This window comes from Colias philodice, chromosome 9 (genome assembly GCF_061535455.1).
Source record: "Colias philodice isolate Cphi_HAF_F1 chromosome 9, ilColPhil1 Martin Lab GWU primary, whole genome shotgun sequence".
NCBI classification, from domain to species: domain Eukaryota; kingdom Metazoa; phylum Arthropoda; class Insecta; order Lepidoptera; family Pieridae; genus Colias; species Colias philodice.
In genome coordinates, this window is record NC_143094.1 from 5,410,896 (window position 1) to 5,438,567 (window position 27,672).

The 27,672-nt window shown below is 33.1% G+C and overlaps 2 protein-coding genes across 8 annotated transcripts; one reads left to right on the forward strand and one right to left on the reverse strand.

Annotated features, from left to right (window-relative positions):
- Positions 1 to 6,512: 6,512 nt before the first annotated feature.
- On the forward strand, positions 6,513 to 25,277 carry Iml1 (GATOR complex protein Iml1). Of its 7 annotated transcripts, none has more exons than XM_089699069.1 (27): positions 6,513 to 6,734; positions 6,951 to 7,088; positions 7,243 to 7,412; positions 7,663 to 7,929; positions 8,255 to 8,397; positions 8,590 to 8,777; positions 8,850 to 9,327; positions 9,454 to 9,602; positions 10,027 to 10,224; positions 10,789 to 10,941; positions 11,252 to 11,410; positions 12,163 to 12,177; positions 13,502 to 13,719; positions 13,884 to 14,095; positions 14,370 to 14,544; positions 14,820 to 15,017; positions 15,796 to 15,879; positions 17,075 to 17,160; positions 18,134 to 18,205; positions 18,496 to 18,694; positions 18,784 to 18,895; positions 19,012 to 19,233; positions 19,435 to 19,595; positions 21,136 to 21,304; positions 21,831 to 22,059; positions 24,610 to 24,709; positions 25,050 to 25,277. In XM_089699069.1, exons 1-27 carry the CDS (start codon positions 6,692 to 6,694, stop codon positions 25,248 to 25,250), a joined length of 4,539 nt encoding a protein of 1,512 aa, XP_089555195.1. In that variant the 5' UTR covers positions 6,513 to 6,691; the 3' UTR covers positions 25,251 to 25,277. The 7 variants fall into 7 exon arrangements, with proteins under 7 accessions (XP_089555195.1, XP_089555196.1, XP_089555198.1 ...); XM_089699070.1 differs by having other exon boundaries at positions 17,078 to 17,160; XM_089699072.1 differs by lacking the exon at positions 17,075 to 17,160 and adding an exon at positions 17,858 to 17,901.
- Positions 25,278 to 25,350: 73 nt separating this feature from the next.
- Drice (Death related ICE-like caspase) lies at positions 25,351 to 27,430 on the reverse strand. The gene has a single exon (XM_089699076.1). It carries the CDS (start codon positions 27,247 to 27,249, stop codon positions 26,362 to 26,364), a length of 888 nt encoding a protein of 295 aa, XP_089555202.1. The 5' UTR covers positions 27,250 to 27,430; the 3' UTR covers positions 25,351 to 26,361.
- Between the last annotated feature and the right edge of the window lie 242 nt (positions 27,431 to 27,672).

The following is a 27,672-nucleotide window of genomic DNA, read 5'->3' on the forward strand; positions in this document are numbered from 1 at the left end:
TGGCAAATTTTATCAAAATCGTATTCTTTACCGTTAGGTCCGTATGGGCTCATCATTGAAATTGTTGAATTATTTATTTTATTAAAATTATAAAATAATAAAAACCTGCGCATGCGCCTTAGAGCATTAAGGCATGCGCACATCATACATAAACAGCGCGAAATTTAAAATGGTATCGTTTCATTTATTAAATAAATCTATTGTTCTGAGAGTGCTTATTTATTAAAAACCTACTTTTCAACCTAGAATTAAAATAACCTGGTATTAGTGTCAATCTATGGTGTCAATATATTTTTTGTAGCGGCCACAGGGCCACACTACGGTCGAGGTATAGATTCGGAAAGAATAACATGCAACAAATCATTAATTTGATTCGGGATGACCTTCGCGTGGACACTCGAGGGGGCGGTATTCCAGTGGAACTGCAAGTGATGGCAGTTATTCGATATTGGGGCCGGCATGAGGTAGATGTGACTTGTGCTCTAGTTTTGGATATATACAATAGAAAAGCCTGTATAACGATCTATTACATTACAGATCCAAGAAGATTGTGCTGACATTCACAGAATGAGTCAACAGACACTTTCCCGTTTGTCCCGAAATGTTGCTATTGCGTTAGCTTCTAAAAGTTCGCGTTATATTAATATGCCGTCGAACTCAACCGAGGAAGCCAAAGCAATTAGGAAATTTGAGGCCATAATATGCGGGATGAAGCGTATCATTGGTGCAATAGATTGCACTCATATTAAGATACGCAAAGTGAGTGGAGAGGCTGGACAGTACTATGTTAATAGGAAGGGACATTACTCCATTAACACTCAAGTATGAACATTGTACAATAACATTTTAGTTTGATCATAGTGTATTTAAAGTAATAAATTTTCATTGTTATGTGTGCTATTATGTGTTTCTAATTTATAATAATATTGATGACAATAATTACAGGTAGTATGTGACTCTGACCTTAAAATCTGCGATATTGTGTGTCACTGGAGAGGAAGTACACATGATTCCCGCATATATAGAGAAAGCTCAATAAAGCGGAGGTTTGAGGAGAATGAATTTCATGGGAAGCTGATTGGAGATAGCGGGTATCCTTGTACTTCGCATCTTCTAACACCAATATTAAGACCAAGGACACAGGCAGAAGAAAGGTACAACCTGAGTCACATACGAACGAGGAATACTGTAGAGCGTTGCTTTGGGGTGTGGAAGCAAAGATTCCGCATACTCAACGAAACAATGCGAGGGTCTCTGCAAGTGATCAAGACCACTATTGTTGCTTGTGCAGTTTTGCACAATTTAGCAATACTCTTTAATGAGTCTATTTTAAATCAAGGTATTTGTGCAAACTAATATGTAAACAAAGTATATTTAATAATGCCAATACATAAAAAATAAGCATATTTTAATTCTTTATTTTGTATTTTTCTAGATCCTTCAGGCCTTGAAAATCAATTATTAATCGATCCAACTATCCCTGATAATATAGAAGATGAAGACGAAAATATAAACAGGGCCATTTATATTGAAACTTATTTTAATCAATAAAAACCATATTTTATTATTTTTCAAAATTTATTTTTTTTAAATATTCCTCCTCTAATGCAAGTATTTGGAGCTTCTTCTCGTGAAGCTCCCTCTCTTGTTCTATTCTTAATAGGTGAAGCTCCCTCTCTTGCTCTATTCTTAATAGATGCAACTCTTGTTGTTGCTTCATTAATTCCTCCCTGCTTTTTTTTGCAAGGAGGAATAATTGATGCTCGTAATTGGAATTTGATTTCCCACTGTAAAAATAACATAAACATTAAACATTATTTCACATAAATCACAGCTGAACAATAAGCACAGGAAATTTCATGAAATTCTATTTTCAACATTACATACTTACGTTTTTTTTGGTTTAGCTTTGAAAATATGATGTGTAGGATTTATACGTGGCAATTCAGTGGAGAAATTTGGCAATTCAGGCTAAAAATAAAAAAATAATAATTATTTTAAAATAATATAAATTTTATTTATAATACTGATATTTTTGTATAACATAACTGATAAAAATATTATACAAATTATTATATAATATGATTACCTATGCATGTGCAGTGCTTTCATCATTTTCATTCAATTTCAATGTATCATCAGCAGACTCCTTAGTAACTTCCTATAAATATATAAAATATAATTACTCAATCTCACAATAAAAAACTATATATGCATAGCGCTATTATCCCTTAATGGATATTCCAAATTAAGGAATAATAGCAGTAGAAAATGTAAAAAATATAAACCTGTTGGCCATGTGTTGCATCGCTATCGAAAGGATTGTTATCAACCACAAACTCATTAGGAAGAGCTGCTATAAGCTCTTGATCTTCAGGCGGAGGACTTGGTGGCGGAGGTCCCCCGCCTGTCATGTTTCTTGCCGTTCTAAATTTGTGTTCCGAAGCCTTAGCTTTCTTCAAATTCCTCCACTGATTTTGTATTTGGCTTAAGTCCCTTTTATGGAGTGAAATGATATTATAACTGAAATATAAATACAATAATAATGTTATTACACTGTAACAATTTATTAAATACAAGAAACTGTTAGAATAAGTAAAACTAAAATAACCAAGACAAAACATCTTCCCATGCAAGTTTTTTTGCTGTATTTGTATTAGTCGACGTATCCTTATTCTCTAATATAATATGTGCTCGCTCGAGCACTAATTATTTTCGAAGCACTTTCTAAAGAGCAATATATATTTATTAATAAGCATTAAAACATGTAAGGAAATAAGTACATTCTATTAGATTTCTTGTGTACATTACGTACCTTATCCTCCTCACTCCAATTCGTCGAACGAGAACGTTTATTGATCATTGAACTCATTTTAAATTAAAACTGAATTTGAATTTATCAAAAATCTCAAATCTGTACAAATGTTTGAAATTTGAAAGTTATCAATATCCTGTCAGTTAAACGTCATACAAAATAAAGTCTACCATTCATATTTGTCAAAAAGTACATTTTTAGTCAAGTTTTACGTGAATAGCGGGTTTTATTTCGATAATGTTACTAGAAAAAAATACATATATTGACGTAACTTAGTTGAGAGACTGCTGAGATAGGTTTATAAGTACCTAAGATTATTTTAATCATTGTTTAAGGAGTTGAGAGTTATTTAACTGAGAGGTGTTTATGCAACAGATCAGTCAGTTTTTATAAGTAAGGCTGGTAATTTTTTACGACATCACATTAGAAACCTCAAAAATAGCAGTACTTCTCCACTATTTAATGGATGTTATTATACATATAAACCTTCCTCTTGAATCACTCTATCTATTAAAAGAAACTGCATCAAAATCCGTTGCGTAGTTTCAAAGATTTAAGCGTACAAAGGGACATAGGGACAGAGAAAGCGACTTTGTTTTATACTATGTATAACCACTCAAGTGCTGAACGACCGGGAGCCGGTCGATCCACATTCAGGGGCTTGTGCGTTGCGACCGGCTCCCGGTCGATCAACAGTCGTGGGTTTTGCGTTCGCTTTATAAAACGGTCTAATAACCTTCCTCTTTCTAACTTATATGACATGTTAAGGAAAGAACAGGCTAGCTATAAATCAAGATAACAACATAACCACATGATTTAAGTGGCCCACTTTTCATGACACATTGAGTAGGTAGTTTTTTGTACAAAAAAATAAACAAGGAATGTGTAAAAAAAATGTATGGGAGGGTATGATGTTTTTATTTTCTCGTAAGAAGAGTGTAACAAAGGATGAATAAATATTAAAATCTCACTGAACAGCTGTTTTAATTTTTTATTAGCAGACAAAATGTAACAAAAATTACAAGGGTACATTTGCTTTGACTTACAAGTTGTTTTTATTTATTTAAATGTTACCATGTTTTGACAAGGCATAGACTATTTTATTATCTATGAATATACATACTTGCAAATGTGCTATTGATAAAGGAATCTGAGATAATCGACTTTAAAAAAATATTGGACCGCCAAAAACCCCAACTGCGGCGGCACCGGGAGCCGGTTTCGCACAAGACCCGATTTTTGCAAAATGGCTCCCGCACTTGAGTGGATAATATAATAATGATAGTGATAGCACAGTATTACAATATTATTTCCTACAGTAAGGAAACGCCTTTGATGTCGCGCGATGCCGCCGCCAGCGTAGGTACTTACGCTGCCACACGAAAATACGCTAGGGTTGCAACAAATGGGAAATAAAACAATTGTGATTATTAATATTATGATGAAATCATTTATTCATATGTACATTCAAAATAATTGCGATTATTAAATCTGATGTAATCATTTGTTCATAAATATATAATTACAGATATTGCACTGCTAAATATTATTTACGTGGACACTTTATTTTTGGATGTTCTTAATTGTATATTATACCATTTAAGAAGTAATGCATTCGCATTGGGATGTACAATCTGATTAGAAAATAATGAGGACAACATATACATAGCTTTGATTTTAATTCAACAGATACAATTATTAATACAATCTTTCTGAAATATTGTTTCCTTCTGGGATTTCAATGTAGATTTACATCCGTAAACGGAACAGTTTTTGCGCGCCATAATAGAATATGTAAGTACCTATGTATAATAAAATTATTACACAAAAAATACGACTGCGTCGTCCTTTCGCGATAGTTAATGCAAACTCAGCGTGATTGCATTAAGCGGCCCGCGTCGCCCGACCCCCCGCCAGTTCCCCTCCGTTTCTCTGCACAAGTACATTCGTCGCCATACTGTAGGAAATATGGTGATACTGTGGTGATAGTCCGGCTAACGAAAGATAAGACTGGAAAAGGCGGCAAATTCAAAAAATCATCATATTAAGGTAACCTAATGGTAACTTAGGTTATAGTTGGAAATAAAGTTTTGATACTTTAATTTATTATTACGAGCTTTGTTTTTTTGAGAGATTAACAACCTCTACAAACTCTTCATCTATATAATATTATATATATGTAATCTGGTACAGTTATCTGATACAGATAAAAAAAAGAACAGCTAGTGAAAGTAATAAAAAACATAATAAAATACAATTAAATTTTGTTTAATCAATATAATCATATTAAATCTAAAAGCCGCGTTCAGCCGCGAATAAAGAATAAGAATCACTATCATTATCTCTGACATCATTAACTCTTCCATTTCTGCAGTTATTCCATCTTGTTTTTTTTGTACTGCTCTTCAACATGAATAACATGGTTCGGTCATAGAAGAAATCTCGTTGAGATACTGATTTTGTGTCTTTAAACATTTTGAACGGACAGATCGTTCAATTTTATATTGTTGCTTTAATAGTTTATAACTGGATTACTGGTATCATCCATGCAAAATAATAATAATAATATTAAACAAATCATATAATGTGCAATGCAATCAAGATGAAAAGTATCAAAATATCAAGTCACACTGTGTGTTTTTCCTTGAAAACTACATCTCTTTCAAATTGTTTCTTTTTAAATTTATTAATCATAGTTTAAAGTTTTCGTCATGTTTTCAACTCAGTTTTCAATTATTAGAAATCACTAAAATCCTAAGCTAAAATCGCAGAAAATAAAATCACTTTGACAAGCTTTGACACATCAACAACTCAGGTTTTAATGACAGTTAACTGTTAAGTGTTGCCAAATAAATTTTCGAAATAAAAAGCCAGTCTCATCTTTCGAACCAGACGTGACTAGTATAGATTTATTTATTGATTTAATAAATGAAACGATACCAATTTAAATTTCGCGCTGTTTATGTATGATGTGCGCATGTCTTAATGCTCTAAGGCGCATGCGCAGGTTTCAATTATTTTATAACTAGTGCCCCGGCTTCGCCCGTGGTACATATTTAGTATCCTATATCCTTCTCCTGGCTCTAAACTACCTCCCTGCCAATTTTCAGCTAAATCGGTTCAGCCGTTCTTGAGTTATAAGTGGAGTAACTAACACGACTTTCTTATAAATATATAGATTTTAATAAAATAAATAATTTAACAATTTCAATGATGGACCTATACGGACCTAACGGTAAAGAATACGATTTTGATAAAATTCGCCAATTTTGATATGGATGAGGTGCTAAAGTGTAATTTTTTTATACCCAAAATTAAAAAAAAAATATTTAAAAAAAAACTAAAGGGGACCTAACGAAAAAATTGTGGGACCTTATAGGACCTAACGAAGACCTATAGATTAAGGTCATTTTTGACCCAAAATTCTATGGATGGGGTGCTAAAGTGTAATTTTTTTATACCTAAAATTTAAAAAATTATTTAAAAAAAAACTAAAGGGGACCTAACGAAAAAATTGGTGGACCTTAAAGGACCTAACGGGGACCTAACGATCAAGGTCATTTTCGACCCAAAATTCCATAGATGGGGTGCTAAGTTTGCACTGGTTGTGTCGTCTGTGGTGTCGTCAGTTAGGGACTGTGGTTAAATATGGTTAGTAAAATGGCAATAAAATTGGCAGTTGTCATTTGTCAAGCTAAAATTTTTGACGTGTTTTTGACAATTTTAGTTTTTACACAAATAATAAAAATGAACGTAAATATATGTATTTGTTTCGAATTTTTATAAATTCTCATTTTCTTCTACATTATATAGTGAAATATCATCATTTCACTGTTTGTCATTAAGATATGTTAGTGTAAATACCAATTAAGAACAATGAAATCATTCAAATTAATAGTTCATCAGCCTAGCTTCAGTAGTAAGTAAATTATTTATTTAAATATAACAACATTACCTATATTGTGATTAAATTGTTAATTTATGAAGATAACTAAATTATAAAGTTGTATAATAATTATAAAAAGTAAAGTTTGATACATTAAATATATTAATTAATATGTTAAAATAATTAAGTTTATAGAATGTAGGTTCAGCTATTTAGAAATATTTACAATCATTTTCCTTTATATTTTAGCTGAAGATCTCATAATAAATTTAAAAGATTATCCGGGGCTAAAAGAGAAAGATATAGTTGAAATTTATCACCCAGAAAATGACTACCCTCGATTGCTCTTACAAGTTACGAAAGTTGACGCTCCGGGGAGAGGCAGAGGTACGTATATTTTAATTTTCTATTTAAATATCAATTGGCATACTATGCGTTTTATAGTATATATTTTAAAGTTAATATAAATTTCCTTCCTTATCAATATAAATTCCCAAAATTTCAAATTCCATTGTGCTCCAATATTTATTATTATTTCTAGATACAATCAGTGTGGAACATAGCATAGCAACAACATTTCAATTAAGAACATTTGCTGATGTTTACGTTAATATTGTCAATGTTGCCGATGTGGCTTTGGATTCTGTTGAACTTACATTCAAAGATCAGTACATGGGAAGATCAGAAATGTGGAGGCTAAAAAATCATCTAGTAAGTTACTGTTTTTGTTTAATTATTTATAGTTGTCAATAATCATATTTTATCAGTAAGTTTGTGTTTGTTTGTCTGGCGGTCAAATGTGTATGTACTATGTACATAAAATGTTTATTTATCCACAACATTTACATATTATAACAATTTATGATTAGAATATATGTGTTGGTTATTTTTTTTTTAAATTGTATCCTTCAACATATACACAACTATAAATTAAAATATTGAAAGAATCTTATATTCATAGGTAAGCACATGTGTATACATAAACAAGAAAATAGAATACTGTGGTGGAGCAATAAGATGTCAGGTGTACGAAATGTGGTCTCAAGGTGACAGAGTTGCCTGTGGAGTAATTACAGAAGACACTAAAATTGTGTTCCGATCATCTACGTCCATGGTCTACCTTTTCATACAAATGTCTTCAGAAATGTGGGATTTTGATATACATGGTGATTTGTATTTTGAAAAAGCTGTTAATGGATTCCTTGCTGACCTTTTTGCTAAGTGGAAGGTGAGTAATTTCTTTATTTTGTTACAATTTTGAATTCCCATGAATAAAGTTCCCCTTCTATTGAAGTCCCATTTCCCCTTGTGGGGTAAGGGGCAGATGCATTATACATCTGTTCCACTGATTGAATTTCTTTAGAGACAAGTAGGTGATCAGCCTTCTGTGTCCTGCCAGACCGAGACATTTTTTTTCTTCGTCTCCACCTGGAATCTAACCCAGGACCCCCCGGTTTTACGCTCGCGCGTCAACCACTGTACCAAGGAGGCGGTCACAATTTTATTGCTGTTTGTTTTACTTCTTTGCATGTTATTTTTTCAAACTATTTCAGAAAAATGGCAGCAATCATGAAGTGACAATAGTCCTATTTTCAAGGACCTTTTATAAAGCTAAAACATTGGAAGAATTTCCACAACACATGAAAGAATGTTTACAAAAAGACTACAGGGGCAGATTTTATGAAGATTTCTACAGGTACTTAATAATGATGAGTATAGCATACAAGAAAAGTCCTTTTCACTTGTCCGTTTTAAATTTTTAATGACTAAAGTAATAAACTTATTATTCTTTATTATATTATGAATATTAGTTAAGGTTGTATTTATGGTATTGGGTTAGATAGCATAATAAATCTTTAACCCATTGACTAATTAACTGATTTCTCAGAGTTGCTGTACAAAATGAAAGGTACGAGGATTGGTCAAATGTTTTACTGCAATTGAGAAGACTTTTTACTGACTATCAGAAAATTGTACTGCAGTATCACGAGAGACCTAATATGGATATACCCACAGCAATCAACTCAACAGCAGCTCAAGGAAATTTTCTTGAAGTTCTTAATATGAGTTTAAATGGTATATAATATTGCATTAAAAACTTTGTCTTTTTCATTTTATGCCAAGATAAAATGTTCTGTTTTTTTATAGTATTTGAAAAGCATTATCTGGACAGGTGTTTTGATCGAACTGGTCAGCTGAGCGTGGTCATCACACCCGGTGTAGGAGTATTCGAAGTAGACAGAGAACTGACCAATGTTACAAAACAAAGAATCATAGATAATGGTGTAGGCAGCGACTTGGTCTGTGTCGGAGAACAACCATTACATGCAGTACCTTTGCTAAAGTTCCACAATAAAGACAGCAATCTCAACTCCATAGATGACTATTCAATGCCACACTGGATCAACTTGTCATTCTATTCCACAAATAAAAAGGTTGCATATTCCAATTTCATTCCGAGAATAAAATTGCCGCCACGAAAAAGTCAAGAACCGTTGAAGAAAATGTATGAAGATGAAAGTAAAGGGAAGCTTTTGAAAGAGGATGAATATATGCACAATTCGATTTTTGATTACGATGCGTATGACGCACAAGTTTTTCAGTTGCCCCCTGCACATAGTACATGGTGAGTATTTTTTTTTATATGAGGAGTCCTAGCAGTGCATGTTTAAGTATTAACTAAGAGCAATATTCATTTTATTAATTTAATTTAAGTAATTTAAATCCATACTGGAACTTATTAATTTTTCAGTGTTCAAAAAGTGGCAAGAACGAAAAAAACATCCGTTGCGGGTCTAGAAGGCATAAGTAGGAAAAGTCCACCTGCATCTATCATTCATCAAAGGAAAATGTCTGATCCAGACATACATCACAGCCTTGGTGACATTTTCAGTAATTGCAGTAAGTATCCTAATTATAAAAAAAATGTATGCGTGTACTAGAGTACACACGTAAGAAGTGAAACTTCTTTATGACCTTAAAAATGTCACGAGTATGGCGTAACGCAAAAATGTCACGCGTACGGCGTAACGCAAAAATGTCACGCGTACGGCGTAACGCAAAAATGTTACACTTAATTTTTGTCCAACCCCGATAAAGAAATTTCACTTCAAATAGCTAAATTATGAAAAATATTGTGTCGAGTGTTTGTATATGTTTCAAATTTGTACTAATTTATGTTATTTTGTTAGGTTTTCAAGGAAATGAAAAATTTATGTTTTATATTGTTACCTCTTGTTGGAAATGTAAACTATAATAAATACGGGTATTAAGATAAATTTATGCTCTTAAATGCACATTAAACATTTATAAACACCTTTTACAGGCAAATACTCAAACGAAACGGGCAGCGACGCGACAGACTCAGCGATATCTATAAGCCGTCTATCCCCACGGAGTTCTATAACCAGCCACAAGCCGGTAATACGCACGGGAAGAGCGCTAATCAACCCATTTGATCCGTCACACGTTACTGTGAAATTGACGAGTAATAGACGCAGGTGGACGCATATATTCCCGAAAGGTGGGTAGTTGGATATTACTGGTAAACCTTCATAAATATTGCAATCTTTTTTGTTTAGGTATTTTTAATGTTATCTTTTTTTACTTCGTTATTACTGCGAACCACACGATAAATGCTTCTTTTTTTAATATTTCACTTCTTATAAACAAATTCAGTAACATTTATGCGTGTTAAAATTATATACAACTGTTGAAGTGAAAACTTCTTTAGCGGCGTTGGGTATAAAATCTTAAACTCGCGTCAGGACACGTGACCTGATCGAAAAAGCGTAAGACGGATGGATATCAACCATGCTCAACGTTAATAATCAAGTTTTCACTTCTGCCGGCACTCCCGGAGTGCATCCCGTCTTTTTTTTCAAATTCATGTAGGTACATTGGATAAATGTATATTGAATTCAATGTACATTGGACAAATGTCCATCACGAGACATGTAATCGCAATAAAACGCAAATTTCGACGATCATAAGATCTTTAAACCAACCAATTTTTGGTATAAAAATCTTCTGGTGTGTAACAATATTTTCCTTTTTTTTTTACGAATTATTTTTTACTTAAAAACAGGTCCAACGGGTGTGCTAATACAGCAACATCATTACCAAGCGCGGCCGGCGGGCGAGCCCGCGTCCACACGGCACGAACATTGCGATCATGATATTAGTAATAAGGAAAACGGATCGACGATCAATAATAATCACCCCGTGTATCAAGTTGATGGTGAGTTTTATGTTGTAGAGATAAGGTTTAGTCATTATGTATATCTATTTATTGTCACTTATAATTCAGATTGTTCCTCTGTGTAAGAACAAAAGTAAGATGAGATTCGTCTCCAGACAAACACAAAACCTTGTCAAAGAAAATTAGTAATTTTTTTCTAGACCTTAAAATGAACTAGTTTGGAAAACAACTTTGGCTAAATTGTACTACCCTACCTTTTTCACCATTCTGTTTTACCTTAAAATCTACTTACCACTTAATATAAATCATATTAATATCAGCATAAAATAATCCCAATTCAAAATTCCAGGTAACATAATGAGCAGCAGAAAGCGGCTTATAAGCACGTCAGGTGCGTTAAGTGTCCTCGGCACTATAGTGGGCACTCCATCGACTACTAATAATGCGTCGTTGGCCCTTCTATGGGGGGCCACGGGAGAACAGGAGTGGACACCCGCCTTAACTACCGGTATGAGAACTTTAGAAACTATGAGAAATTTGTTTTATAATATGTTCTTATGTGTATAGGAGTATTGAATGTACATATATGTAGTTTAATTAAATAGTGTAGCATATAATCATTTGACCAAATTATAAATTCAGTTATGATTGGTCTCCATTTTTTTTAAGCAAAATAATCTGTTTTTTTCAGTCTATCTAGAATTTTTACTGTATTTTTTTATTTGTTTTCACTTTTCGAATGGATTAAATTATTGAAAATGTTTCTTGATAGATCTGGAAATCATTAATAAATACTCAAGATCCTGGTAAACTTGTTGATAGACTAGACTATTACTTTCCTCTTATTTGTAATTTTTTATGGTTAAATTGTTAATGTTTTATCTGCTATAAATGTAAATTTTTTATGATTTTCTTTCTGTAAATGTGTCTTGTAAATATCCTTCTAAGTTTGCCCTGTACATTATTCTTTGAAATAATTATTTAATTTAATTGACATAAGTTTTGTATGATAATTTTTATTTTATTATGCTTGCGTATAACACATCTAGTAGTTCTACTAAACAAAACTGAGATTGTGTTGCGTGACCGAAATAAAATAGAAATATTAGTGGTAAATGTTGCACTACATTTGAACGAGTTCTATAACCCTCAATTCATAATAATCCATCAGTACCATATAATAAGTCGCCTCATTTCTGATTTTTCATGATATCGTCGAATTGAATATCAACAAACACTATGGAACGTTGCGGACAAAAGCGAATCGAGCAATAGGTTTGATATCTCACTCATTGGATTTGCATCTCGTAGTTAGATACAGGTTTTTCTAAATGCGAAACCCCGAGCGATCGATCTAGAACCTTCTATAGGTTATTTTTATTAATTCATCAGGCCCCGGAATCACAGACACAATAGAAAATCTATTGTGTCGCGGTCGGATCTGGCCGCTCGGTGGTTGAGAGGTTAATGAGAATTATTTTAAAATGTTTAAAGTACGATCTTGCGAGGGGTCTCGTGATAATAGACTTAACGAGTGAGGCAAACCCTCAACATTTGTAATTAATATGTGGGGATCGATATGCTTTATAAAATTGTAGCAAATCCAATATAATTACGCTTAGTATCAAGGAAAAAATGTGCGGTTGGCTCCATGAACATCTTTTGTAAGATTATTAATTAAGAATCCCCTACCAGACTTGTTAAAATTGCACTTATTTTGAAGAACGTAAAAAGTTGTCTTAAATTTGTGTTTATTCTGGTATTCTCTCTCTCTATCTAATGCCATTCTATCCTCTTCTTAAATCCAAATAGTTTCCCTGTTCAACTTCAAAATGTCACAGATCAAATTACTGTCTATTGGAAAAAAATGGATGTAATCTTTTCTCTATTTTTACGCATTATTCAAAATATGCTGATTATATCTATTTTAAATTTCATGTAGCCCATCGCAACATTTAAAAGACGTATATAATTATTAATTTTATCACACAAAAGCTCAAAAGTATTTATATTTTTCAATGTCATAACAAACGTATTGCATGTTTACTGTTTAGTGTTACACACAAAGATCGCTAGAAAACACTTTTGAAATATACATACACAAGTATTTAATTATATAGAAATTTAGGACCAAATAAGAAATTTATGACACCACAGCTAAAATGTTAAAGTATACAAGTATATACTTATAGATAGCGCTAGTACATAAATTTTCGTTTGGTCAGCAATGTTCCTTTATTGAAATATATAAAAAGTCAAAAATATCAAATTATAATATTAACTCATATGCATATTTTACTTTGCACGAATCATGCGTGTCATACTAATACGCTTGGTTGTGGGTTAATACGGGTTCTAATCGCATGAAAAATGCTATTGGCTGTTCAAAACGGCTTGAATAAGCAGATTGTACTTCAACCTAACCCTTAATCTAAAAGGTCCATCTCGATCATTAATGGGAAAAGAAAAAAAATTTCGTTGACATCACTCACTGTATTTAGTACTAAAATCGAAATTAACATGCTTAGTTTGAAGGGAGTAACGTTGGAGCATTAGCATATATTAGTACCATATTTTACAAACTTTTATTTTAAAACAGGAGTGGATTGGAAGTCCCTGACCATACCGGCTTGTTTACCGATAACAACTGATTATTTTCCCGACAAACGTTCGCTACAAAATGATTATTTAGTGTCGGACTATAATCTTTTGCCTGACGATGTGAACGCTGATTTTGCACAAAACAGAGCTATTTATAAAGAACCGTTGACCACTATGGAGGTTTTCAAAGAACTCGTCTCGCAGAGATTGGCACAGGTATAGATCCTTTTAATAATCCCCTTACTCATTACCACTAAAAACACAGTATTCATTAAGATATCTTTCATGTTTTAAGTCGTTACAAAAGATTGTAAATCATTTCATAATATCATACACCACATTTTCAAATATCTTGCTAAGTTTAGCAAAATATTTTCCAGGGATTTCAGCTGATCGTCGGAGTAAATGAGAATGAAGTGATAGAATCTCACTGTCCCTCCACGCACACACCTCCGCCATCGAAAGTGGCGCCACAGTGCGGGAAGCCCGCGAACTCGGCACCCACTAAACGATACTTGCTCTCTATTGGTCGGATATTCCATAAACTGACGTTGGTCGGGTCTACTATTACTGTTACGAGATATAGACCGAGGTAAAAGCAGTGTGTTCTATAATGATGACTAATATGCTGTTTAAAGAATTTTTTTAACGAAAATCTTAACCGCCTTTTAATTGTTAGAACTAAATAAAATTTAAATGAGACCAATCGGAAGGCATCAACTTTCAAATTAAAAAATAATCAACAAAATTGAGCCCAGACGAAAGTTCTGACCAAAAAAAATTGTTGGTTGATAAGAGATTTTAAATTTCCATATTTATTATTTAAAGTAAACGTTAAAAGTAAACAAAAAAAAAACATATTTTAGGCATCCATATCCTCCATTCAACATCCACTACCGCTATCGCTTCCACGCGCCAAATCACGATACATATGAAGTGTCCTGGGTCGCCTTCACTACGGAGAAGTTGGAAAACTACAACTGGAACTATATGGACCATTATATTTGTACAAGAGGAGATACAGACTTTTCTCTTGTTGAGGTAAAGGAAAAATATAAAATTATAAAACTTTATAAAAGAGCAAGAAAAAAATATTCATGAGTATAAAATATAGTTGTATGATGTTTTATTTTAATTTGGAATAAAATAAAACAAAAACGTCTATGTCTTTTATTCTTTGCCTAATTCTTTAATGAAAACTTGATGTTGTTATTACCTCTACTTCTAATATATTGTAATAACCTGATATTACAATTTCCACATTAAACTATGAACATAGCTTGAAGATATTATAATATTTAACTATAATCTTTCAGCCATTAAAATATTGGCGGTTCCGTACACTCCTGTTACCGCTCAACAATCCGGCCACAAAGCAAATACTGGAAGACGAGTCGACGCACTGTGACGTGTACCCGACCCCCACACGACATGACTTAGATCATCTCACCGAAGGATTCCTCAAAATGACCGAATCGTATTTCAATAAGGTCAAACGACCTAATAAACAAAGGGTAAGTATTTAAGGTGAGATAGTGATGAAAATGAGGGTAGTTTTAACTTTGGTAATTTTTTTAAATTAAAATCTTATCAAGTAGAATATATTTACAGAACTTATTTTAAGCTGTCATTTGAATACATTATTCAGTTTAATTGTTATTTGTTACATGACTTTTGTAAATAATTTTCAATTTTGCCTCATGTTGTTATGACAGTAGATTTTGACTTGCATGAACATTTGCACCCAAATGAATGTTAAACACGTAGAATTTGCACTGCATGACTTTAAATGCACAATTTAATATAAACAAATAATAAACTTACAAAGCTTCAAATAATAATTCATATTAACGAGACCTTTTTGTACTTATAATATTTATTTGCTCAAACACGGAATTTTAAATTTCACTTAGATATAGTATGCATGTTGCAATATGTTTCTGTCATATATACTTCCAATACTGTAACTGTATTATATCGCACGGCATTTGATCCACTTTAATGTTCGCACCCAGTGATATTTAAAATTTCTTGTTTGAGTCCAATTTTGCATGATTTCGTTTTGTGCGAAACTATTTAACTGAGATCGTTCATGCATACATGTTGACAACGAACATAAAAAACAAAAAAGGCCTCGGAAACTGGGCGTTCGAAACAGTTTTTGAACGCGGAACACGAGAGGCGATAGAATTTTTCCAAATTTTTTGCGGGATTTATGACGGTCGTAACGATCGTTGGATATAAATCCGGAATAGATGGGATATTTTTGAGGAGATTTCGGTGTGGGTGCAGATGGCGGCTGCGGCGTGCAACGCGTCGGATTCCGCGCTCACTCGCAGGCGACACTCCACGTCCATCCTCACGCGGAACGCCCAGGTATACGGGCTAGATTATTTCAGAACAAACGTCGCAACTCCCACATTTCATTATTTTTTCAAAATTTTCACCATTTTTTATATTCTCCAAGATCCCCTCATCACAATTTTACAAAAATTCCCACCATTTTGGATGTAACAACGAAAATTTGCAGCAAATCAAAAGAAATAAAGACTCCTACAAGCTTGCCCGTTTTATATCTTTACGTGTATTATGTAGTGCAGGCTCACTTAGGCTAACGGATTTTCGTTATGACGCTGGAAATATCAATCATTTTAGTACATACTATACCATTCTCCTATAGGTACACCACCGTAGATTGTAGAAGTGTGAATCCAGACTTTTATCTTTACGTTCCATTTTACTGTTAACGGTTAAAATATATCATTAGAATATATTTCAAATTGTAAATTTTTAACCCACATAGGTATATACGATTACGCTCTCTATTTAAGTTAAATAATAGTAGGTCAAATTTCATTCATAATTTCACACACATCCTTGCTTATAAAACCCTTTCTAATTTACTTTTTAAAGCACCGATTTTGCCTTGTTATTTTGCCTACATCATCATCTCCCATCTACTATACAATAAAAATACAACAAAATTAAAATTAAATTGATTATAATATTGGTGTGGCGTATGACAGCTCGATTTAACAAAAATGTAACCATTTAACCACGTTATAACTTATAGATTTGATAATTAAATCTAATATACTTTTATAACAAAAGCAGTGGGTTCCAGAAGTTCTTAGCAATAATAATTCTTGTACAGCTGTTGCATTTACCATATTTATTAGTAAGAAAATATGAAGCTTGTAAGTCATCATTACATAGTAGATTTAAATAGTTAGTACGCAATGCCTAAATATGAGCACCGCTTCTAAGTTAAGCAAAATATATGCACGGTCTGCACTACACTGTTATTGTTTGCTAGCTTCCTTGTATTTAGAAAACAAAAGATCAACAATTGAGTTCGACACGTAGATGGTATAAGTTCTTTTCGAAATTCAACCTTATTTCTATGGATCTAAACTCGAAAATGCCATACCAGATAGATACCATGAAGTAATTCAAGTCTTTTATTTCTCATAGAATTTTGAATCTTAACTGCAGGGATCTAAGGTTTAAATTCGAATACTATAAAGTTGTAAGTACGATAGTGTTGTATAACGCGTGTTGTGTGGTGTAGCAGGGCGGTGTGTCGAGCTCTCCGTTCAGAGAGCGCGTCGGCAGCACGCGACTCCCCGACCGACCGCGCCTTCGGATCGAGGCTATGTCAGTACCTATATATACCGATATCTTTATGAAAAAGATGAAAACCTCAATCGTGTTTATCAAATCCTTTATCTGTAACTGATAGTTCAATATTATTTAATTTTTTCCTTGAATTTCGATTAATTTAACCTATTATGCATACTAAGCATTGAGTAAGTCGGACGCTTACCGAATTATTATATCTTTGCAAAAGGAAAAACATGGTTGAGGATGAATTTATTAAATCATCTTTTTTACAAATAAGCTATGATTCAAATTACGTCATTGCTTTTTGGAAAACATAATTTGAATCGCAGTGCAGTCTTTACAAAACGATTTAATAAGTAATCTTTATTGTCATTGCAATAAGGTTGCTCATTATCATCGTTTGAGTGCACCCTTTGTGGCTTTTCTTCCCTTTGTAGACACGTTTTTTCGAATGCGGTGATAGGATGGCTTGCTTATGGAGTGCTGCTTTTGACTTTCTGTTTGTCACCTCTTTATTCATTCTCCTTATTTCTTATTATAACGCTTTATAGTTTATATGCTAATATATCATGCTGGAATCAATATAAAAGTTGCAAACTGTATTTATAGAGACCATTATTATTTTAATTACTTATTTTATTATTAATACTCTTTATTTTGCTTTATAACTATGCATTCCCTTCCTCTAGGTCGCTTGTTACTCTTTACTTTACTGAATGTTTCATTGCAGCAAGTTTCACCTACTAAGTCACTAAATGCTAGCCAAGGGACCAAGTGAGTATAATGACTTACTCATTTCTTGTTTTACATTATGGCTACTGAAACCATTTTCATTTACAAGTTATTCTATAAAATGGTTACAGTATACATCGTTTTATATTTCACCTTCATAATTTATTACTTATTTCGCCTCGATTGCTTTTGCTACTAATGCTTTAGTGGATAATCTTTGATGGAAATATGGAATGGTGACTTCGTGATGTGTTGATCTATGTACCAATTACAGGGCCGCAGCTAAAACTGTTTTAGAGAGGACTCAATCTCAAACGGGTGAAAGTGAAGACGCGTATGATGACGGGTATTGTTTTCAGATTAATAAAATATTTTTAACTGTCCTGATACTACTCATCGTGCTGTCAGTAATTTATTTAGAATTTATATCATTTACAGTAACAAATAGAAATCTAAGATTTTTCTCCAAAACGAAAACTTATATTGTGATTAAACTTTTCCAAATAAACAGAAAAATGCAGCTCTGTTGCATTTTTCTTTTTAGATTTCAAGAGCATTATCTTTTTGGATACTCAATCTATCAGTCTATCGGGTGTTCAACATTTTCCACATTCATAATATTGTAAATATTTCTAGGGTTATTGAGCCAAAGTTAAAATCGAATGCGACGATATCCGAAATAAGAGATCGTATGCGTCACCCAACACTCGGTGTGGGCTTCCTACAACAAACTGTGAGCTTACCATCGCATGCATTTGTTTCAATATACGCCATTCACTGGCTTCAAGCTAACATGGAAAACGTCACTTATGAAAAGGCAACTAGCTTTATGGAGGTAATTTAAATTTTTAATTCCAATTTTTTTTCAATACTATGTTATAATACTAACTATGTTGGTATTGTAATACTCTTTCTTTGTTCCAGAAATTACTTCATGAAAAAATGATTTGTCATGCGTCTGGTGATATGTTAGAACGATTTGTTGTAGGCTATTATATGTACCATATTCTTCCACAAAAGAAAGATGAGGAAAGAGGTGATATACTTTAATGGTCTAAATATTTATAAAATTTTTAACATTTTACTTGCTATTGTATGTAGAAAATGGTAGATTTTAAACTTTATCAACGTTCTTTAATAATTTATTTTCAGAATTAATAGATTACGTGAAACCACTGGGTGATCTGCAAAGTTTTGAAAATGAATGGATGGAGGTAGAGGTATTGGGTCCACGGTCACCAATCCTTCGTTCCGAAACTAACAGCGGCGCGATAGATATATCTGGCTCTAGTCCTGTGGTTGATGATTCTGGAATCCCTGCTTTCCTCTGTGATCATATCGATCCTAATTATATGCAATTAGGAAATGGTGACAGTAAGTTGTATTTGATACGATGGATTTTATTGTATGGAAGAAAAGGTTAACGAGCAAGCTGGATATCTTGCAACTCATTTATCGTCGTTGGCAAACTATTTATACTCACCATTTTTTTGGACAGTCAACTATTTTTTATTTTTACCAACAAACCGTTCGAGAAATCGAAATCTAAAATTCTTAATAAATTTCTCCATACAGTGCCCCTATACAAGAACACGCACTTGGACATAGACGTGAACAACAAGAGCGATCGGATAGAGTGGGGTCACGCGCGTTACCAAGCAACCTTCCGACCGGACCAGGCTTACGAGATGTGCATCCAGTGGGCCGTGGCCAGCGGGAACATTGTCGCTGAACTGGTAATCGCTCATTAATATCATAGAACACGTGTGAGCAACAAGAGCGACCCATAGCCCGGTCGTACACGGCCTGCTCGAGCAGTTAAGGGGAAGCTCCCTAAATTTTATGTGAATTTGCATTAATATTCTGAAACAGGCACACATACAATCAAAATGGAACTTTAGTATATGATTTATTGGGTCTTTTTCTTTCGATGTACAAGACAGTTATGTAATTGTAACATTTTCGCTCGATTCATTTTTTATTCAAAAATTATGCCCTTTTTAAGGATTATTACATTTTTTTAAAGATTTACTTGGACTTTATGTCTAAAATAAATGTTAACAGTAAGAAAATAGAGTTTACTATCGAATGCCAAGATATTTTTTCTCTAGATCAATTATTACTTTAGTTATAAACGAAATAAGAATTGAGACTTACTTTTCGAGCTCGAACGCGAACAAAGAGCACACGCGATATTCAACTTTATTACGGCTGTATTAGCGTCTAGTACCGTAACCGGTCTCAGTGCCAGAAATGAGAAAGGGAGCCTCCTCTTAACGGCTGAGCGACGTACACGGACTGCTCGAGCTGTCGCTACAAACCGCGCAGTTGGCGGCTTGAAGCGGTCGCGACTACTACGGCAGTGAATGAATGTCTATATAGTTCACCGCGCGGTCGCGGCTTCAAGCCGTCGGTCTCAACTGCTTGAAGCGGTCCGTGTACGGCCGCCCATAGAGTGGGACCACCTTCCGTGTTAATGTTAAGACAAAAAAATTGCACTATTTTTGATAAGACATTACGTTTTGTAACAACATATTCAAAAATATGCATGATGATTTTAATTTAATTTCTTATCAATAAAAAAATAATGTTCTAGAACCAATAACATGTTTTCAACAATTGGTTAAGACAAACAAAAAGATCTACCCTGGCTTCCGAATTAGATTATAACTGTGGCTCTGAATTCTTTCTTACCTGTCACATTTACGTATCTTAAAAAAAAGAATAACTATAGTGGAGCCAATTTAATAGGCAACATTTGACGTCTATCAATTTTATCTTCGAAGAGAGGTAACCTGCTTAAAAACATCGATTAAAGTGAATTAATCGATACGGATTTGAAACATTTGTCAATCGAATTTATTAATTTATGATGATTTTTATTCAGAAGTAATCAATGCATTCGATTCTAGATGTCAGATTTCGATTTTTAGAGTAACGTCTCTGGTATTTAAAAAGAAAAAAGGTTTATTGACACAAAATTGTAGCGACGTCAGTTCTTCAATTCAGAAATTGTTTATTATGTTTAGAATGGTTTATCAGTAAAATGAAATATTAAAATTACTTGTATCGGTCATTATTATTATAAATATGTGGTCGTAATTGAAAAAAGTTAAGCAAATGTGCAGTTCTAACAAAACGAAATATCATGTTATTCTATGTTGTCGTTACTAGGTTACGTTGTTGAATTTTGTTGAACTGTCAAATGTTGCCTATTAAAATGGCTCTACTATAATAACTAATAAATAAATGTATTTTTTTAAACTTATTCTATAGATATTTGGCTGGGCGAGAAAAGCGCAGAGTTGTCGTTTGCAAATGGTCCCGATCCCGGCGGACCCACTAGCATTGCCGTTCACTGAGAAATCCGACCCTTTACGAGGACCTATTTATGTGCCATTAAATGAAGAACCATTGCTAAGGGGAAAAAGCGCTTTATTTGAAGGTATTTATCACAAAGGATTGTTTTCAAGTTGCTTTTTTTACGTATATTTTCCTCAATAAAATTGTCATAATGCTATGACAAATGAATTCTTGTACAGCAACTTTTAGCAGTTATTTATTGCAAATTAATTCGCAGTATTATTACATATTATCAAATAGTCTCTCATAGCGATATAACTACGAGAATAGTTTAAGGAAAAAGCTACTTAATACTACGCTATTAAGATGAGAACAGGTTTGCCGATGACGATATACTTACCTTTCATTAAGTACTAATCTCGAAAAAAAAAACTAGAAAATACGAGCAATAAATAGTTACCATAGTAAATATAAAATAAGTATTTTAGAAGCCTCAATTATTGAATTTACTTAAATAATAAGCTCGTCTAGATTACCTTTTACTATAACATCATTATTAACTTCATTGCATTAGTATCACAGATATGAATATTGATTTTTTATAAAAAAATATAAATTGCATTTTTTATAATATCATTTTCAAACCTAACCATCAAAATGTCTCACAGGATTCCCCGAAGAAGAATGGGCGGAGCGTCTATTCCTATTCCAAGAGGCAATAGTAGGTCGATTCGGTTTCATAAAATGTACAGTAGAAAGTACATCACACGCGGCAGGTGTTGGTGACCATTTATATGTACATGTCACTGGGAATATGTTCATTTTAATACCTACCACTGTGAAATCGGAACAGAGGGCCTTGAGGAAACCTATCAATAAACCTTTGAATGCGAGCAGGTATTGAAATTTATTTATATAATAAATGTAAAATGTGTAAAAGTATTCGCCTTAGGGCCGATTTTTCAATGCTTGGATAAAACTTATCCGTCCACGATACACGATAAAGTATTACACGATAATATACAGATGTCACCTAAAAACTGTCAAAAAGTGGGCAAGTAACACATTTTTAAAATGGTTGTTTAATACGATATTCGATGAATAAGTTTTAACTAAGGATTGAAAAATCGGCCCTTATAAGCGTAAAAGACGAATGAGGAAAGTTATTATAAATAGAATTTAACATAAAACCGGAATTATAAGAATTTTTGTCTATTCGCACGTGCTATACGCCTTTAGTACACCTGAGCATTCGTATGCGGCAGCCAGTCTCTGCGGAACTACTGCGTGGCGAAATATCTGCTGAACGTACACAGCAATGTTTTCGCAACTTTTTTGCAATGATATGCCATTGTAATTTTCGACGACTGCAGGTGCAGACGTAATTTTTGTACGTATTTTTAAATTCTGCGTGTCCAATTGCGTATAATACGGGATAATCTCGAATAGAATGCAAAAATAATTCAGTATTTTCGGCATCCATGGTGCGAAAATCTGTCCTCACCGACAGATCGTGAGCTGACGCATTGCGATGCGAAACATCACTAGCGAAACCTATGCGTCTGTGTAATGGCCATTTCGCAGGTCCTTGCGAAACAATACTGACAAGGACGCAACTATTTCATCTATCTATGTGCTAGAGTGAGACATATCATATGCGAAAATCTACCATACTACTTACTAATGCGTAGGTGTACTAACGCCTTTAGTAAATAACAATGGCATATCATTGCGAAAAAGTTGCGAAAACATTGCTGTGTACTAACGTTCCGCAGATATTTCGCTACGCAGTAGTTCCGCAGAGACTGGCTGCCGCATACGAATGCGTAGGTGTACTAAAGGCGTATAGGCGTTATAAACAAATTTTCTTCTTCTTAATCTTAATTTAAAATAATATATAATTTCTTCTTACTTCAACCAGCAACTAAATAGTATAAAATTCCAGTAATGGTTATTTTAAAGGGTAGGTACCTAATATTACAAATTAAACTACTAGCTTTCCGTCCGCGGCTTCGCCCGCATTTTCAAAGAAAAACCCGCATAGTTCCCGTTCCCGTTGGATTTCCGGGATAAAACCTATCTTATGTGTTAATCCAAGTTACCTACTATATGTGTGCTAAATTTCATTGTAATCGTTTCAGTAGTATTTGCGTGAAAGAGTAACAAAGACACACATACACATCCTCACAAACTTTCGCATTTATAATATTAGTAGGATATTACAAATTATAAACAGCGAATCCATCCTTTAATGAAAATATTGCGTATATCTATCATATCACGGATAATTTGTAAACAATGTTATTGTAGTGTAGGCTACGTATGTATTATCCTAATTAGGGTAATCAATCAAAAGTAAGGCCATTTAATACCTAATAATTAATATAATGAAAACGGAACAACATTTACACAACTGTCCTCGGAAAATATGTACAACTTGACCATTACTTATGCTTACGTGTATATGAATTATCAGTTCTTTTTAAAAATATGAAATTTAATCTTTTATTAATTCATTCTCGCCAATTTTTAATAGTCTTAAAATTTTCAGTAGATAATTTTCATGAGACGCATTAAATCCATATCATTAATATTACCAACAATACATTTTACGTGTACACAGTACACTGTACAGTGACCGCTGAGTCCTGATCGATACGTTTATATTTAGCGCCATTTTCACTTGATTCATTTTCTAACGGTCACCAAAGGGTGCAAGGTAGAGGTCGTTGAGGGCGGTCGTGTATAACGGCATTTACTATGACGTAATAGAAAATATTGCTTGTTAATCGATGGGGTCAGACTGTATCGACGCCGACGAGCATTGAACTAAATGTGGGTAGGTGCTCGAAAGTTCGCTAGCCTTTCAACAATGAACAAAAAGCTATTAGGGTCATTAATCAAACTGATAAGCGACAGTTTATTTATAACTTTTTCTATGTAGTTAGTATTTGTATTGTGTAATGTGTTTTTATGTTATCATTAATTTAATTGAATAGGTACCTAATCAGAACATTAATACACAGATATTTTGCATAAATATTTACCTCATAGAAATAACATTACTAGTTTCGAAAGTTACATGTGATTTCCCAATAGACAATCATTACATTAGTCATCAATAACTTAATAAAAAATGATACCAACGCGTTTTAAGTTGCACGCAAGGAGCTTGTTAAAAATGAATCATCAATTTTTAACCGCCTTGTAAATCATTTATGTTTGCTAAATGTTTTCCAAATTAAACGCAACAATATCAACTCATCACTAAAATTTTCATTACAAAAGCCAAAAGATTTAGATCTTACAGCGGATTACAAGTATCGTTATGACCTTCGCATGTATAGAAATGTCCTTGACCAGATCTCTAGGACTTTGGTGTTTTATAAACCTGAGCTCTCTTTTTATTATGACTTAAATGTATTAAATTTACATTTTGTAAAACAGATATCCCGTACATTCTGAAGCCGCTCCGAGTCCTCATGAAGGATACATCACGCGACATGTAAGCGGTAAAAATAAGGACGATTATGACAACAGCCGACGGGTACGTTTACGATTGTTAGGAGTAATTTTAATTTAAGTTTTTAGCCTTATGATAAAGAAAGAAGATAAAGAGTATCGTCAATAAAATAAAAAGTTAGTTCCTCTAAATACAGTTACATATAATCATAATCTTTATTTTGTAGTATTTAAAGACTAGTTTTGTTAATCAACTCATTAAGTATTTCTTTACATGAAAAAGTTATTAGGTGATTAGATATGTGATATTTCTAAAAAAAAAATAAAAACGTTAAATTTTATCTTCCATGTAAATTTTAAATATTATAACATGAATTTATAATGTTATGTAAATAAAAAAGTTAATTCATGGTTGCATTCTTCAGATGGGATTCCTATGGTCTTGGAACCACATGATATCCAAGAAATGGAAATGGTCTCAAACAACGGCCACAGGAGATGAAGCTTTCCAAATGAGAATGTTACGTGACTTCAAACATTTTTGCGCAAATCAGGAGCAAAGACTTAGCCAATTTTGGGATCAGTGTTGGGAAATACAGGAGAGAGCCAAAGGAATTATATGCTAATTTTTATTGTTTTTAATAAACTGTTATTTAAAATTGTTATTTTTTATTTTTATTCATTTTAGTAGTATACTAAAAATAGGTATAAAATGAAACAAATGACTTGAAAAGAGAATTTATTACTTATGTTTTACAAAAATACTTAAGATAAGGTAACAAAATACTTTATTTTGTTATATCACCAAATCTGAAATTCATCCACAAAGCACTTGCATTTTTTTTATATTCTCCTAGATGTTACCAAGGCACACACATCTACATGGCACACATTTTTTAATTGCCAAAACTACATCAGTCATTATCACATCACACCTTGACAATTTCAAGTTTGGATAGTATATTATAAAATCTTGAATTAAATATTTAATGTCTTTTAACAAAGTTTCATATAGGATTAATTCAATGATGAAACACATTTTTATCAAACAAAGAATGAGGCAAATTACAGTAGTATTATTATGGCAGTAACAGGTCTTTTACATATTATATTATAGTAATTAAAAATAAATGCTATCTTATGTAATAGTTATTAAAGTAACTGAACATTGCAGTTTATGTACTACACAAAATTTAGGTGCAGTCTAATTAATCACTTTTCAACCTAATAATACATTTGATCAATACAATATGATGGCAAAAAATTTAATGATATGTAGTAGATCTATGGCGAGATTTCGATGCTATATATCACTTTCAAAATGTTTATTAAGTACATTAAATTTTAGAAAAAATTCAAGCGTAATAATTGATTACAAGCTTGTGCGTTTAATTTTTCTACAATATTTGAGCATAAAAGATTTATTTACTTACAATTAATAAGATCTAGAATTATGTATTTTAAAATTACATCATTGCTTTTCTTTATGTAGTAAAAAACATTTTCAATCAGTTAGTTACTTCATATAAATGAGTATCCTTAATTAACTATTATTATTATAATAAAACTGGTTTTATAAAAATATAAAAACTAAATAGTTGAGACTGCCCTTAAAACATTTTAGATTAGACAAATCTAGTGTTCACAATGCTATTAAAAATAAAGGAAATGTAAAAAAAATTACAAATAAAAAAGAGGTATAATTACCTAATAACAATAAAAGTAGAAATAATGTTCTTATTTCTTTCCAAAAACAAGTAAGCGGGTGAGCATGCTAGTTATGCATGGTACTTGTTTTTGTTGGTGCATTGTTAACATATCTGGTGTATTAGATTCATAATCCAGTGCCACTTTCTGACAAACAAAGGTCAAGAGAGTGAGAATGTCTCTTTCAGTTCCTGAATAGCGCAACTCTTCACAAAGTGCTTGCATAAACCAAGAACCACGAGTTGTATTCCTCCATGAATAAAATCCAGGAACAGTTGAAAATACTATCAAGAAATCAGCGTGAATAGGAATTCTATATGATGCACTTGCCAGCCCATCCGTTTCAGATCTACTGGAGAGAGTAATTCCTCCATCCAACTTATCCCCTTGGCAAGCTTGGATGAAAAATAATTTTGGTTTACCTGCCAATGTTGGACATTTATCTGCAGTGAAATAGTACCACAACCTATCTGGTTTATAGTGCGTATCCTTAGCATAAAGCATGCCCAACTCTCCGTGAGTCAACACTGTAATAAGCAAGCAATCATTATCGGTATGATCCATTTCTGCTGTTTGTTGTAGGTATCTATTTACATCTTCAGATTTAAGGTTGTTTAATACCGTTACACGGAACCCAAATCCTTTCAGCACTCTGGAAAGATTATCGCTATCGACGTTTGTTCCTGTGCGAGACTTAAGGCTGTGGATATCGAAGTGTTCATGATTAAAGATGATTGCCATCCCACGATGTTTGTGGTTCATGTTGTAAAATGGAGCGTTTCTATCCACAGGCATTCTTGCATAACGGCGCTCTGATGAAGAATCATGACTTCCCCAAGCATCTCCTTCATCATTTCCTCCGTTAGTCCTTTGTTCTGTATCAGCATTAGCATTGTCTTGAGTTTCTACACCTGACATTTTAACGGAACTATTAAAATAGCGTACGTAGCAAAAATCGTTTACTCTGAGAACTCCAAATTACGTATACACCAGTAGACTGATTTCTGATTTGAGATTCGAATAAAAAAAAACAACAACGATAACGACCACGAGTAGACACACACAAACGACGCGATTCGTGAAGACGAAATGTCAATAGTCGAGTGTTGTCTGTTCTGTCAATCTTAGCTGTCAATGTTCAAGTCATTTTCTAATTTGGCATCATAAGCCTTATGTTGCCATGTTCCATTTTTTGTTTTGTCTTACTGTGAATGTTAATTTGTGTTTTTCATTTGCAACCACATTTTTAAATATGTACGGGTTACTAACTAATTGTATTTATATCATTTCGAATTGTGTATTAAGCTATTGCATAGCTTCTATCGCGGCCCACGGGCCTTG